General features: G+C 39.7%; 1 protein-coding gene across 1 annotated transcript in view; it reads left to right on the plus strand.

Annotated features, from left to right (window-relative positions):
- Positions 1 to 13,546, plus strand: part of LOC132351772 (cytochrome P450 7B1) — a 181,686-nt gene extending 168,140 nt beyond the window's left edge. Inside the window, exons 5-6 of the mRNA XM_059901748.1 lie at positions 5,079 to 5,254; positions 13,016 to 13,546. Coding sequence (XP_059757731.1) covers positions 5,079 to 5,254; positions 13,016 to 13,303 — 464 coding nt within the window. The 3' untranslated portion in view covers positions 13,304 to 13,546. The remainder of the gene's footprint in view (positions 1 to 5,078; positions 5,255 to 13,015) is intronic.
- Positions 13,547 to 15,444: the final 1,898 nt, after the last annotated feature.

The raw sequence follows: 15,444 nt of genomic DNA on the forward strand, positions 1-15,444 counted from the left end.
GAGTTGAAAGGATTGAAAGGGAAATTTAATAAGGATTCAAATTATTGTACTTAGGTCTAAAAATCAACTGCGTAAGAATAGAATGAGGAAATGTGTGGCCCAGCGGAAGAGGATGGTTCTCAACCTTCGTTGCTTATTGGAATCATCTCAGGAGCTTTTTAAAAAGTACTCAAACCTGGTCCCACCCCCAGAGGTTCTGATTTCATTGGTCTGGGGTGCAGGCTGATGGCGTTACAAGCTTCCAAGGCGACTCTAATGTGCAACCAAGGTTCAAAACCACTGATTTAAAGGTTTTAGTTAATGCAGTGGTTCTGATGCTATTCGCCGGTTATGGAACATTTATTTTTTTTAAACCACCTCGGTGATTGTAATGAGCGGTCAGAGCGGATCACCTACAGGATATCAGAAAGCTTAACACAAGTCCGTGGAGATATTACTTCAAAAATCTGTTGCTCATCTGCTTCCAACAAAATATTAATAGAAGTGTGGTATCTAGGGCAGAGGAAGTAGTTCCTCTCTACGTTTCCAACTGAAATAGCACACCCTGCTCTGCCACATGTTAAGAGGCATATTGACTAACTGAATTAAAGACTAAAGGCCAGATCATCTCTGATGGACAATTAAAAAAATGACATGATAGTTGTCTTTAAATATTTTTAAAGGGCTGTTATGTGGAAGAGAGATTCAATTTTTTTTTTGCCTTTGTGTTTTCTAAAGGGTAGAAATTGAAGGGAGGAAAATTCAGCTCAGTACGAAAAATAACTTGCTACTAAAATGGACTTTCTGAATGCCATCATTGGAGTTATCCAATCAAAAATTGAACAGTATGTTCACTAGGATCCTGGACAGCATTCCTGTGTATATGTACCTTCCTACTTAACACCTAGATTGTAGTGTCTGTGAAGGCCAAATCCATATTCTCTGTTCTCTTTTTCCACCAACGGCAGTGACCCAGTGCCCTGAGCAGAGAAATTCCTTAATAGTACATTTATTGACTATATGAACGTTGAATTTACATTTGTGTATTTTAGCAGTAAACCAAAAGCCGTGCCTGCAGTGCAGAGTGAAAGTAGGCATTCGTACCAATTCAGATTTGTTTTTAACTTTACTTAAAATACACAGTTGTTGAGCCAAAAAGTAGTTATTTGGCTTCAAATTGTCTGACGACGACAGTGCCTTATTTCCCTTCTCACCTGTCTTGAAGGTGGTTTTGTAAAAACTCGCATGCACATCTGGAGGCTCACTCTATTTCCTCACCCTCACCCTTCCAGCGCACACTACCTCCAGAGCCCCCTTTCCCGTTCCTGTCCACTTCCTTTTTCAGACCATCCGCGTGTTCAGCCCCAGTCCACTGCAGCAGGGTCTGGCTGCTCATTTCACTGCTGCCACCGCCGCTATCCACTGATCACCATGGCTAATCAGATGGTGTGACAGTCTGCACCAATCACTAAGATGACCCAAATTAACAGTCTGGCTGTGTCACAGTGCATTCATTCCACATATCCAGACATGGCCTAAGTGTGAGGCAGAAACTTGGATGTGCTTATTTGTGGTTGCATTGTAACATGCATTATTGATTGTCATAAACGGCTTCAGCTCTTTAAATCTGCAAATGAGAATCATCTGTCAATTAGTACAGCCAGAATTGAGCTATGAGGGCAGAAGAGAAAGTGTATATATTCCTTTCTCTACCAGCATTTCCTTTCCTTTGCCATATTCCTTCCCCGTCGCATTATAAAGCCTCTCAGCTCAACATACTCCCCAGCTTTTTGCTTAGAAGGGATACTTAATCAGAATATTTTTATATCCTGCAAAGAGAAACAAATCTCCCTAGCCAAGTGAGGAAGACAGGGCTGGCTTTGAATTGTAAGTTCATTGTGGGAATTCTGTAATCCAGTTCCCTGGTGACACTAGTCAGTAAAGTTCGGTTCTTAATAAAACACAGGCAGCCTTATCTTAATCACAATTGCAATTGTTGGCACCTTGCAGTGCCTGGTGTAAATTACCCCCCAAATATTTGCATTCTTGATAGCCATTTTTCTACAATGAGTTTAGTAAGTAGAGGGTCCTATTACCTGCTAAATGTAAGTATAAATTAACAACCCATTATGCACAAGTTTTATAAAACATTTACAGATAGAGATCATGTTTAATTAAAATTAACTTGCATATGAAAGCCAAGTGCGCTAATGATCACAATGACCTTTTATTACCTGCAGTCCCTTGTTTTGGCTGGAATGATTGACAGCTTGCTGTTTGGCTACCATGTTGAATTTCAGCTGACAAGACTTTTCATTTTAACTCAATTTGCCCGCCTATCACAAGCTGGTGGCAGGCCAGACCCAAGTCACCCAGCTTTGCCTCAGCAGCTTGCTCTAGTTCTCATTAGTACGCATTTATTCAGTGGAAATTGGAAGACAAATGCTTGAAGGCATGTGAACTAAGTATAGCAAATTAGGTTTAAAGACTGAATATTTATAAGTGTATGGAAAGTTTTTTTTTTTTTTTTTAATTCTAGAGCGAATTGAGAACTGAGTGCTAGCTTTGGTATAAAAGAAAGGAAGATAGAAGGGGGAAAGAAGATTCTAAGAATAACAATACTATCAGGTTTTTCTTTCCATTTTGGAAATATGTAAAATCTCTCTGACAACACCTTATCAAACCAACCTGGCCTCTCTTTCGTGGAGTGCTTGCACAATGAAGTTTAGCACCTCAAGTGTGAGAAGGGGGGAAAAATGAGGGTCATGTTCATCTGTTGCTTGGTTATCCCTTGGTATGTTTTCAATTGCCTTGTTTGTTCGGCACTAGCACAGAAACAGATGTTGCTCTACCATGCAGGATAATTTACTGTGCAGCATGGAAGGCCTCCCAGGGCCCAGCTGGTCTGTCAGTGGCACTGGCTGGTGTCTGCTCAACTATGACAACTACAAGTAGAGGCTGCAATTTTTTTTTATTGTGCAGTTGTCATTCTTCTCAACGTATATATAGCCCTGCCTGCATCCTTCCTGGGGCTGGCGGCAAGGCTGCGGCTTTTGTGTCTGTACGTTGTAACGCAGAGCCACGGAAGCTCCCCTCTCCTTTGTGGATAATAATGCCACTCATTACTTTTGTCCTCCGATGATTCTCAGCATGATCGCTGCGATCCAGAGCCAACCTCGTCTCGCGCACATAACCGGTACTGGAAGGTAAAACAGATTTGTCATTTATGACCTGACCGCTAAGCCACACTTTGTGCTCCATTATTGTGATTAACTTCTGCATAAGATATGCTTGCCCAATTGTCACTTGGGATACTGCAGTGGGCGCAAGCTGCCACCCTTCCCGCGAGCACGCCAGCCAATGGGATGTGACCGTGTTGTTCGGATGCCTGCCCTGTCACAGTGGCCACCCCACAATTATCGTGCTTTTGTATTTCTTCTCCCCACAGCCCTCCTGGACCTGGTGGGTGCAGAGCACTGCCGCGTATGTCAGCTACCATTTCACACCACAAGCTAAGATGATGTCATGGTGCTGTGGATCCAGCATGAGCCAGCAGCAGTACGTGGGAAGCTGACCCTTGCTTTTCACCATAGAAATGTTGGTCGCTGGTGTCCTGCCAGCTGCAATCCATCGTGTCAGGTTGCCTCGTGGCTATCTGCAGTAGAGTCCATGTTCCAAAACCAAAGTTCTTTTCTGGCCCTGTCACCAACAAACCGATTTGACTCTGCCTGATTATAATAACGAAGGCAGTCCAAAAGAATATGAGCAGCCTCACGGTACATCATATCGAATCACCACACTGGCCACACAGAGCTGACCGCAGCCTCATTTCTTCAGACAGATGCATGCTTAGGGAAAAACCTCCTGGGAGAAGGTCCCCAAAGCTACTTGATAGCCCTATGCAAGCTGTGCGTAGATTTCAATTTGGGGGAAATCGCATTTATTTTTATTTTTTGGCTGATGCAAGCCCTCACTGACCTGCCCACCTCTATAATCTAATAGGTTATTCTACATTTCAGACCTTTGTTGAACACTAAGAAACTGGCCTCTGTGTGTGTGTGTGTGTGTGTGTGTGTGTGTGTGTGAGAGAGATTCTAAATTGCAAGCCATAAATACAACCATTTGTTACCATGTGAAGGGGGAAAGAACGCTCAATTTGGAGCTCTTTTTCATATTGCTGATTAGAGAGAATCAAGCTTTATATTCTAAGACCCATTCACGCTGGTGAAAACATAGTCAGTTTTGATTATGAAGGCAAAGATGCAGACCTAGACAGGAGCTACATGCTGATATGCATGCTATCAGAATGATTTATGCAAATTATGCATATTATTCCCAAAGGAATTCCTCCTCAAACTGCCAGGATAAATTGCCGGAAATTAGCCATAAAATCTGTCGTGCTAGGAGCAAAAGGTGAAGGCCACTGGGAAAGCAAGGACATTCAGCTTCTGGAATCTTCCAGGTTATGATGGTGGCTGTTATTTTCCCTGGATGCTGGGGGAAATATGGGTTTCTTCTGATTCCTATTAAAGTATTTTCCCTTTGAAATTTTTCCAGCAAATGCTGACTCACGTTTTATTTACAACTAGCATAAAAGAAATTAAGTGTTAAGCTATCTCAGAAAGCACTACTACAATTACTTTACTATTGGCTGCCTAAGTGGTTAGTAAATGCCTAAGCCTGGCTTTGAAGGCATCACTGTTCTGAAGGTTGGTGAAATAACCCACCAGTGGTGTACTTTAACTGGGATACGGTTTTACTTTCCAGTGTGTATGCCCCAACACAGACTTCCTCTCTTGCAGATCATTCTTTCCTACAAAATTCCTAATTAATGACTTTCTGCCCCAATACAGCGCTGTTGTCTCCTGCCTGTGAAATGCCCCAAGCTTTGGGGGCTGGGCCACAGCTGTCTCATCCCTCCCCTCCTCACTCTCCCATTCAGAGCCCCCATTGGCTCCTTCCTGGTGCTCAGTGGATCTGATTGGGAAAGGATTTCCCTGTCAATCACAGCTACTGTTTATGAGCTTTAATGGCAAATTGAGAGCACTTGTCAGGAGCAGTCACATTTTAATAAAATGTTGCTTGCTTGTTTCTTTCAGAAAGCACCATTCTTGAGGTCTTGCGACTATGCTCCTTTTCTGGCATCTTTCGCGTCGTTCAAGAGGACTTGACACTACACTTAGAGAGCCAGGACTGCTGTCTGCGAGAGGGAGACTTTGTAGGCATCTTTCCTCCCGTCTTACATTATGACCCTGAAATCTTTGAAGCTCCAGAGGTAAATAAACATTAAGCCAGTATTGCTCCCTCTTAGATACTGCAAGCACATCCCTTTCCCTCGTGATCTCTCTTTCTCTTGCCATCTTGTTCCAGAAAGAATTGGAGAGAGCTTAATGACTCCTGTTTTTCCTTCCAGTGGGAACATTTTCCTATTTACTGAAAGGTTTCCTTAAGGATCTCTCTTTCAAAGGTTTCACGATCTATAAAGAGAAATACAGCGATGAGACTAAACTCTAGTTTCCTCAAATGAAATGAACGTTGATACCTTGATGGACACTATTCACTTTAGGCCTAAATTAAGTTTTGCTTGGCAGAGAATTATTAAAAACCATGGAGGGCTAGCTATTGACAGGTGGCTTAGAGAATAAATAATGACTATTCTGCTAAGTGTTTCCAGAGTGGGGTTGACTGTCCCAGAGTCAGATACCGTCCTTGCCAGAGTTAAGCTCATCTACTTTTTCACCTCTTACTAAAGGTATGTGCCCCTTCTTGATCAATTAGGATGGCATTATGAACTTGAGATTGTAAAGCTGCTACTCACAGGTTAAGCTCTGAGGGTAATTGTGTCACCTCCTTGTATTTTTTTCTGAAGCTGGAGTTAATGAATATCAAAGACTGGAAATTAATCCACCCTGGCTCATCCCTTGATACCACTTCAGAGGTTCACCACCTGCATGCAAATTGAGCACCGTCATCTTCTGCCTGTGCTTCTCAGGAAGTCACGTTGTTGCTGCAGTGGTTTTTGTATATAAAATGCCATTTTTCAAAGGGAAACTTCTGTGCTCTTTTTGAGCAGTTTAGCGCTGAACCACTTTTAAACCCAGTTTCTAAGATGTTTTTCAGCCAGGCTGGATTAAAATCTTGTTGAATTTTGGAAATTAATAAGAAAAGGACAGACTTCAAATACAATGAGATAATTAGCATTTATTTCATCAGCAAAGGCAAAATTTTTTAAGTGAGGGGAGAATGTACATATGGTTTCTATGCATTTCAGAAGAGGCGTTACGTGAATAATGATAGCAAATCAGAAGTAGGGTATCGGTGAGTGAATGAACATTTTTGCAGACAGCAGGCTTCATCACCACGTTTGTAAATATCAAAAAAAGAAATTCCACACGTAACTAGGTGGTCAATAAGTAAAGCAAGTAAATAGCTAATATTTGAAAAATATTTTAAAATTTAAAAAATTTCATTTCTATCTACAATTTTCAATTTAATTTCTGCTTAGTATTTTTATTATGTGATTATCCTGCTAGTCATCAAGTTTATTATTCATGTCACAATAGTAAAATCAACATTAAAGTTATCAAAAAATAATAAATGTTTACCAAATCACCACTGTTTTTTAAGGTCTTAGGGATCCTCCTATTCTCTATCCCCAACCCTGCCGCCATGATGGAAAAGACCATGAGTTAGACTTTTAGGAATTTCAATATCAAAGCTAAACATTTGAAACTGTGTCGATTTATACTTTTCCTGTGGCATGCTAAATAGCAATGCCCAAACTTTACATAATAAATAGTAGTCGGACAGGTTTGCCTCATACTAAATCAGTGGGAAGAACAAAATTGCAGTATTGTGAACTCTGATTTAGCATCATTAGGGCAGCTCTAGCTTGAGTTGATGAGCATTCTCTATTATTTACTAGACTTAACATTAGCCAACTATGCCTGACTAATGTTAAAATCAACTAGCTAATTTTTGCTATGGTATCGTTTCCTTGAAATTAGTTGTGGAATGCTGATAGTTATTGGCACAGAAAAAAAATGGTATAGTTCAGAACCAATTTTATGTGATTTGGCAAGGCCTTATGTAATCATTCATTCTATAAATATTTACTGAGCACTTACCACTCTCAGGCTTATGGATTGATTCCTTTTGTTCTTAATAACTTAGGATGGCAATAAGTAGATGCTATAGATGCTCATGTAGCAGTTGCCCATCCAAAAACAATCATGCACTAACAGTAAAAAAAGAGAAGAAAATTCTGGAAAATTCCGTCCTTGGCCTTTGTCACGGACAGCACTGTCCCAGGAGCTCATCCGAAGTTCATACTCCTCACTGCCTGACTTTTGTACCCTACAGATCTTGAATGAGAAGACCAGCCCTTAGATATAGAAAATAGCCAATAGCTCTTAGGCTAAAATCATGAGGAAGACCAACTCCAGATATAAGTATAGTTATTCTCAGAGGACGTGGAACCTGAGGTGCCTTCATGGAACATTGGTTCCCCCCAACCCAATGAGGCATGGTTTCAGGATGTTCAAGCCCAAGAGACCCTAGAATATTACATTCTAGAAACAGCTTATATCTTCCTTCACCCATCTCTCTATTGTTGAATGCCCCTCTTGTCCACTGAGAGACTCCAGGTGACTCCACAACAATCCCCCTTAATCACCTCTTCTTTGTCCCTGATTCCCACCTCATTCCTCAGAGAATCTGCCACTGCTCACTCTGTGGTCTGGGTGTACCTTTGTTATGGGGCACACCCCACGGTATTTTGCAATTACTTGTTTGCCTGTGCGTCCATATACTGTAAGTTCCAGGAGGGGAGAGACCTTGTCCTTACCTTCTCTGAATTCTCAGTGCCTGGCATGCAGGAGAGTACCCATAGAAGGAAATAAATAGGAGGTGCTGAAATGGATGAACGTTCTGAAAGTGAAAATATACTTCAGTTAAGATGTTAAATCACTACAGATATCGCACATTCAAATGTGTACTGGGCCTAATTAGATCCAATAGCTGAGGTGGCTTGTGTGTAAATATAGCAATACTATCGGGAGTGGTAAGAACTCTGGTGAAAGGACAGCCCAGGAGGCATCTAAGGGAGACCATGTGGCTACTTTGGAACCAACCCTCAGTCCTTAACAAGCATGTAGACCTGATGTGACCAAGTCATTTTTATTATTTTTTTTAAACTTCAGATTCCTGGGTGAAGCCTAGAATTTTTAAATGTTTGGAGAAATTAAGTTTAAAACACAATGTAAGCTAAAGAAAAAATGATTGGGAACCTAACTGGGCCTATAAGCTACCAACACGTAAGCTGTGTTAAGAATTATTCTTTTCCTGAATATGGGTTCCTTAGCTTATTGTAATGTTAGCCAGTCAGGTGGCATGTGCTGATGTGGAAAAAAAAATTGGCACGTGAAATTAAAACAATGAGAGAGAGCAAAAGGAAACACCTGTTCCCAATTCTCTTTTCTTCTTTCTGTATCGGTCTAAATGCTACCCAAGAAAATCTAGATGATGTCTTAATTAACTAGGAATGGATACTTTTTAAAAATTTTATGAAGGGTTCTTCAAATTTGTCAATTGTCAGCCAGAATTCTAGCCACTGGCTCTCAAGTAATCAGTAAATGGTGATGATTACTTTTCTGCCAAAATGCAGCATCCAAAAATAGAGCTATGGAGAAGACCAGATCTATTGGTTGGTTTTTCTATGGAGGTGCTGAGGTATAAAGGGCTGGGCCATAGGGAAGAAACAGCCAACATTTAAGATGGTAACGCATTACCTTAACCATATAGCCTCCTAAAGTAAGGACACAGGGAAACAACAAAGTAATTACAAAGCCTTTGGAGTACCCCCAATCCCCTGCCAAAGCTCTGAAGATGAAAAGCCTTATTTGACCTCATGCAAGTCTGCCCAACCTACTTCTCGGAGGTGTAAGGATTATAAAGTGATGAATTTGAAAGCCCTTGAAAAAATTCTAAATCACTATAAAAATTGTTGTATTAATATTCTTTTGATTATTTCCACTATTATTAGAATATACTAGTTATGACAAATGTGGAAATACTCTCAATAATTTTTTGTCTGTCTCTCAAACTGGAATAGAGATTGTGCCATTTAGTACATTTCAAGGATACAAACATAAACTGAGCAACCACTACCCAGAAAGCACTTTGATGGGCATAATGGGTGACGTAGATATAAAAGGGGCCCCTGTCTTTAAGAGCTTACAGTTTAGGGGCTTGTCCTTATCACATGGCTGTGTTCTCATAGCCATGTGCTCCATGTTGAGAGGGTTTCTGCCCCACTAGTGAAGTGGCATTTCCATATCTACCATGTTGGAACCAGCAGTGGGCTGGCAAACCAGCACTCTGAGAAGCCCTGATTTTGCCAGTTGTCATGGTGTGAATACTTTCACCTTGGCTGATTTCATGTTACCAGAGTGAAGACCCTGAATACAGCGTGGGGAAGAGATGTATACACTCTCTCTAGCTGGTACAAACTGGCTATGGCCCACCACTGATTGACACCCAAGTCACGGAAATAAAAAAAGGAACTTCTGTACTTAGTCATCTTGCTCCCAGGAGGTCCAGCTGTAAACCCCGGGCAAGAGTGCAGCCCCTTAGTCATCCATTCAAAACAGTGACAGTTTTTATTTCTGGGAAGTCATGTCTTTTGTCTAATCTAGATTCCTATACCCAAAATGATGAATTGAGTGAATACAAGATCTGATCATGTTCACAGAATATGATCACCTACCCCAGCAAGACCATGTTTTATGCCTTTTTAAACTTCAATGCTGCACATACAGGAAGTGCTAAAAAAAAAAAGCTGTTGAACTGAACTAAACATAAAATTTGGAGGACACAGATTAGTGTGGTACGCAGTGTTCCTCAGTCACTCATACCCAAAATTCTTCTCTATCCAGGAAATTGTATCGTCTACCCAATCTTTATTTCTAGTGCTAAATATTATACCATTTTCTATTTGTAAACATTTTCTATTTGAATATTCATCTACTCTTCATTCTCTCCATCTTTATTATTATTTTTTTAAATAATTTTATTTATTTATTTTTGGCTGCTATGGGTCTTCGTTGCTGCGCGCGGGCTTTCTCTAGTCGCGGTGAGCGGGGGCTACTCTTCATTGCGGTGCGCGGGCTTCTCATCGCAGTGGCCTCTCATCCATCTCTATTTATTCATTCAATATCTCTGTTTTCTTCAAAAGTTTGAAGATTGCTTTTAAAATATACTTTATTGTCATGTATTTATTCATTAATTCAACAGACATATATGGAACCTCACTGTGCCTAGCACTCTGGTGGGGGCCTTGAAAATATGGAGATAAATAAGACAGTGTGACCCCTCCCGTCTCCTGGGATTTCTTGGCTGAGAAACCCTCTCCTGGTGACAGCATAGCTGCAGCCTCGCAGGCGTCATAGTCACATATAACCAGGTCTAGAGGAGGAAGAGTGATGGACCATTTTGTTGTGTTTTTCTTCACAAGAAGGGAACTTCTCCCAGATGGCCCCATACACTCCTCCCCTGTAGCACTGAGAGACGGGTTCATACACCCTCTCCTAAATCAGTGAGAGGCCAGAGCAATGTGATTACCACAGTTGGTGCCTCGAGAGATCTCATGCAGAAGAAAGATGTTGAGGAGCAACCACAACAATCAGTAGAGGAGCGTTGGGGAATTTCAGCATCTCATGCTTTTCTCTTATGACTTCTCTATTCTTATCCATTGAATAATATTGCATGTAATTGACCCTTTTTAATCGTGAAGCACCCAGCTATTATGGTCACTGCAACATGACAAATCCTGTATTCAAGTTGTTCCAGATCAAAGATCAAAGCATCTTGAGCTTTCTGACTTTTTGTTCTATGTCACTGTGACCCCAGAATTTCTGGGGTGAGACTATTACACCCCTTCTTTTTTTCTAAAACCGGACTATATTCTTAGCAACTGCCACAAGCCCTTCCTAAAATTGGCTCCTGCTCGGGTTCTCCATGTCCTGGCAATGGAAAACAAACTGAGAAGAAATTTTGACTCAAAAAGCTACTTATGCCCATATGCCCTTTGAGCTTAATGGTAGCCACAGAGCAAAAGAAGTTGGCCTTTTCCCTTCTTGTTTCATAATATAAACAACTAAATAGGAATTTCTATGATATTTATTGTGAGGAAATTGAATGGAAGGTGATGGAAAACTAGAGGAGTGACATTACTGGTTGACTAGATGTTTGGGGGATTGAACGTACACTAACTGAACGTGGCAGGGCTGGGGGAGCACTTCGGCATTCCTTGTTGGTCACTGTGACTTCTCAGCTGCATATTCACATACACAAAGAAATATAGAAAAGCCATGACAGTTTCTGGTTTATTTATGATATGAGCACACTATGAAGTCATAACTCAAGCTAAGTTTTCCTTTTGCATGTTCTGGCTTAAACCATAGGGCTGACCACAGTGAGAGCTTTTCAAAATAGAAAACCATTTCGTGGTAAAATTGACATCAACCGGTTTGGCCTAGGGAAGGAGCTCTTGGGAAGAGCGCTGGTCTCCTTAGATTGGTCAGTGAGAAGGAGGAAGCACCTGTACTGAATCCAGGCAAGCAGGCTTGGGCCCCAGTAATGGAAAAAGATTTACTGCGAGAGAGTACCGTATAGCCATCCTATCTCCAGTAACAAAGTGGATGTCCACAGAGAATGTCCTTATCCATACTACAAGGATGGACAGATACTTTTAGGTTAGCACTGGTTAGATCCTATTCAGATACATCCCAGAACTATCTGTGGGAAAATATACTTGCACTCTGATGCTGATTAATTTTGCCATCATGATTTCATCAACTTGCAAGTTTACAGGGTGGGGGGGTGGAATAGAAACCACGCAAAATGTGTTTTCTAAGCTTGAATATTTATCAAAATCAGTATCCTAGGTAAATGGGGATAAAACCAATACTTTCAAAGGAAATGATTTTGCTGACATGAATACTGGCATTGAGTGAGAAAATTAGATCATCTGTGATGGATTCAGGATCTATACGTGAACCCTAGGGTTTTCGCTATAATCTAAATGCTTTCAGTCTGACCTGCTTCTTTGCCTTTGGCTTCATAGTTCATAGCAAAGTTGTGTGCTGAGCAGGTCTGATGCAAATGAGCACCAGGAAAGACTTGGTCATTGTCATGCCTGCCACGTGCGTTAATCTAATCAATGGTTTAATTCACCATGGGCTAAAATAAGGTCACTCAGTGTCCTCTCAGAAACTCACATGAGAGTAAATTAAGATGGAGGACCAAACACCCTCCATAAGCCAGTCCCGTAATTTTCTGGAACAAGTAATATAACTTAACTTGTGAAAACATATCAGAAACCAAGAGAGTTAATCCAAAGAGCACTCATTCTAAATAGAGCTGTCATAGGAGAAAGTCAATACAACATCAGAAAACAAGCCAGACCGATTTTGTGGCTTAGTTCTTCTCTAGTGCTTAATGTGAATCTTATTATTTAATATCTGTTTCATCCAAACACTAAATCCTAAACTCATCCTTTGTCATCCATAAGTAGCTGATGGGAAGGGATAGAGAAGGGCACACGAGGGATCCTTAGGTAGGCAGCCTCTGTGGCCAGTAGGATTCACTGTCCTCTAACCATGGTAGCTCTGCAGGAGCCCTTCCCTCTACCCAACATTGGTATTTGAAGTGCCCGTATGTGGAGACCCACCTTAGAGAACAAAAACAGAAATACTGCCTCTATACTTAGGAAACTCAGCATAGGAGAGAAATGTGAAGAAAAGTCATATAGAAAAGTTTGAATTTGTTTGATATGGGAGAAGTAATTTTCTAATAACACTGGGGTTTTTTGAAAGTTCATACATGATTTGCACTTAGTTAAGTTTTACTTCCTGGTGTTTGCTGGGTTAAAAGAAGCCTTTTAAGATGGGCAGGGAGAGCTGGCAACTGTGTGAACCTGAACTCAAGCTATTTCATGGAAATTTTTGATTTTAACACTCTGTTTTCTTCTTTACAGGAGTTTAGATTTGATCGTTTTACAGAAAGTGGTAAGAAGAAAACCACCTTTTTTAAAAGAGGGAAAAAGTTGAAGTATTACCACATGCCATTTGGATTTGGAGTCAGCAAATGTCCAGGCCGATTTTTGGCAATAGTTGAGATAAAACAATTGTTGGTTGTATTTTTAACTTATTTTGATTTAGAAATAATTGATGATAAGCCCTTAGAACTAAACTACAACCGCTTTTTGTTTGGCATTCAGTATCCCGACTCTGATGTTTTATTTAGGTACAAAGTAAAATCTTAAAGAAGCTAAAAGGAAAGAAAAGAAATCTATCAAAACTAACCTAAATGTCCTTAGCTCATCTATTTGTTTTTAATTTCTTCAAATGTAATTGCTTTGTTTGTTTTAAAAGTGCCAATTTCTGTTTGATCTGAGATCAGTCCAGTCTGTACTTTGTCACAAAACCCATCAAAAAAAAGAAAGAAAGAAAGAAACAGCATGGTGGCATGAAATTGACATCAAAATCAACATAATGATTAACTTAAAGTAGCTTTTTTTAAGTTTCTACATACATATTGTGATTTGCAAGTGTCATAGTAAATGTGCCTTCACAGCAATAGATTTGACACTGTGGGATTTTTTTAAAGTCACAAATTCTTCTCTAATATGTAAGAATACACTTTATGTACTAATGGAAATTTGTGCTGGAAATGGACACAGTCTAACAAATTCCAAGTTCTCAGAGAAGAAGGAAATTAAATTTCCATGAGATACACTGGATGAAAATGTTCCCTTCAGTATAATATCAATAATATCTATATTGCCAGGGTACGTTTGCATTAAATGAGTTTTGCAGTAGATTAAATGCTTCAACTTCACTTCAATATTTAATCATCCATAAATGTTCTTTATTACTTTGTATACTGTGGCTCAATAGAACAAAATTTCTTGTTATATAAGGCCACTCATGTTCAAGTGAAACACTGGTAAGATTTATCAGTGTAAGAACACACAAAAACCTATTATATATTCAGCAATTGCCCTAGACATTAGTATTAGGTTTACTGTAGGAGTAAATGTTGAGCTCAGTACAGGACTGATTGAAGCATTTGACTCCAGTGTAAACTATAAGGGTTATGCCAGTATTGGAATTAACTTTCCTAAATGCTTCCATTTACACCAGCTGAGAAACTAGATAGCAGTATTTGTTCTTGACGCCTCACCTCTTGGACTTGGAGTTTATTTGTATTATTTGAATTACAACTTTATGTAATACAGTATAATTCCATATGCCACAATGCAGCATAGTGTGGAGGATTCAAAGATTGCTAGTATCAGATTGCCAAGTGATTGTCTGGCATCCTACCTAACTGCTGATGCCGTATATAAACAGGCAAAGCAGGTAATTAAACCCAGTTAATTCATGCTGCATTCATTGGAACTTCTGATATTTTGGAAATGTGCTATTGTTTTTGAAAAGGAAATTGATTTTAAAAATAACAGTATAAAATACTTAACCATACTTAGTAACTAAATAGATTTTCTAGCATTTACTTTCTTCTTCCTGAAGTCCATACTCTAAGTGCACCTTAGTGAAGGTCTACCGGTCTAAACTTTGTTTTTGCTGGATTGAAGATGTTTTCCTTTTTGCCCTCATTCCTGAAAGGTGATTTCGCTAGATGCACAAGTCTAGACTGACAGTGATTTCCTCACAGGGCTTTGAGGATATCTCATGTTCTTAAGAGGTTAGCCTTTATTCGGTTTAATTATTCAGTAGGTAGTCTGCCTCTCTGACAGCTCTAACATGCTCTCTTTGTCTTTGATGTTCTTAGTTTCTATTTATCATGCTTGCATGTCATGGTGTCTTTCATGAAGTGTAGAATGTTCACAATCATTATCTCTTTGAATATTTCCTCCCTCAGGCTCTGTATCTCGCTCTGTACTCCATGTTGTTTGACCTTTTTGTCTCGTATTTTCCACCTCTAATTTACATTCTCGGTAATTTCTTTGGATCTTTAGATTTCTCTGCCAGTTTATTCTACTCTTTAACCCATCCATCGAGTTTGTTTCCTCCTTCTTTTTATTTTAACCTCAGGTTCATAGGACTGAGTGATCACATGCCTTATGTCCCTTAGTTCATGGTACACAATTATAATTGGCCCAAACAAGGCCCTCTGGCTTTATTTACTCATTCTATTTTATCCCTAATGGCTACCATTATACCCTTCCCCATCATAGGCAAATAGTCTAATGTGTTTGGTGTGTATCTTTTTATTTGTATATGCTTTTATAAAACATATGTTATTATCTTGGGTGCATATGTGTTTAATTTTCATAAATGTATATTCTATAAATGATTATTCTTCTTAATGTTTAACTACACTCTATATTTTTAAAGATATATCCGTATTACTTTATGTATATTTAATCTGTTGCTTCTAACT

The sequence above is a fragment of the Balaenoptera ricei genome, chromosome 17 (genome assembly GCF_028023285.1).
Source record: "Balaenoptera ricei isolate mBalRic1 chromosome 17, mBalRic1.hap2, whole genome shotgun sequence".
NCBI classification, from domain to species: domain Eukaryota; kingdom Metazoa; phylum Chordata; class Mammalia; order Artiodactyla; family Balaenopteridae; genus Balaenoptera; species Balaenoptera ricei.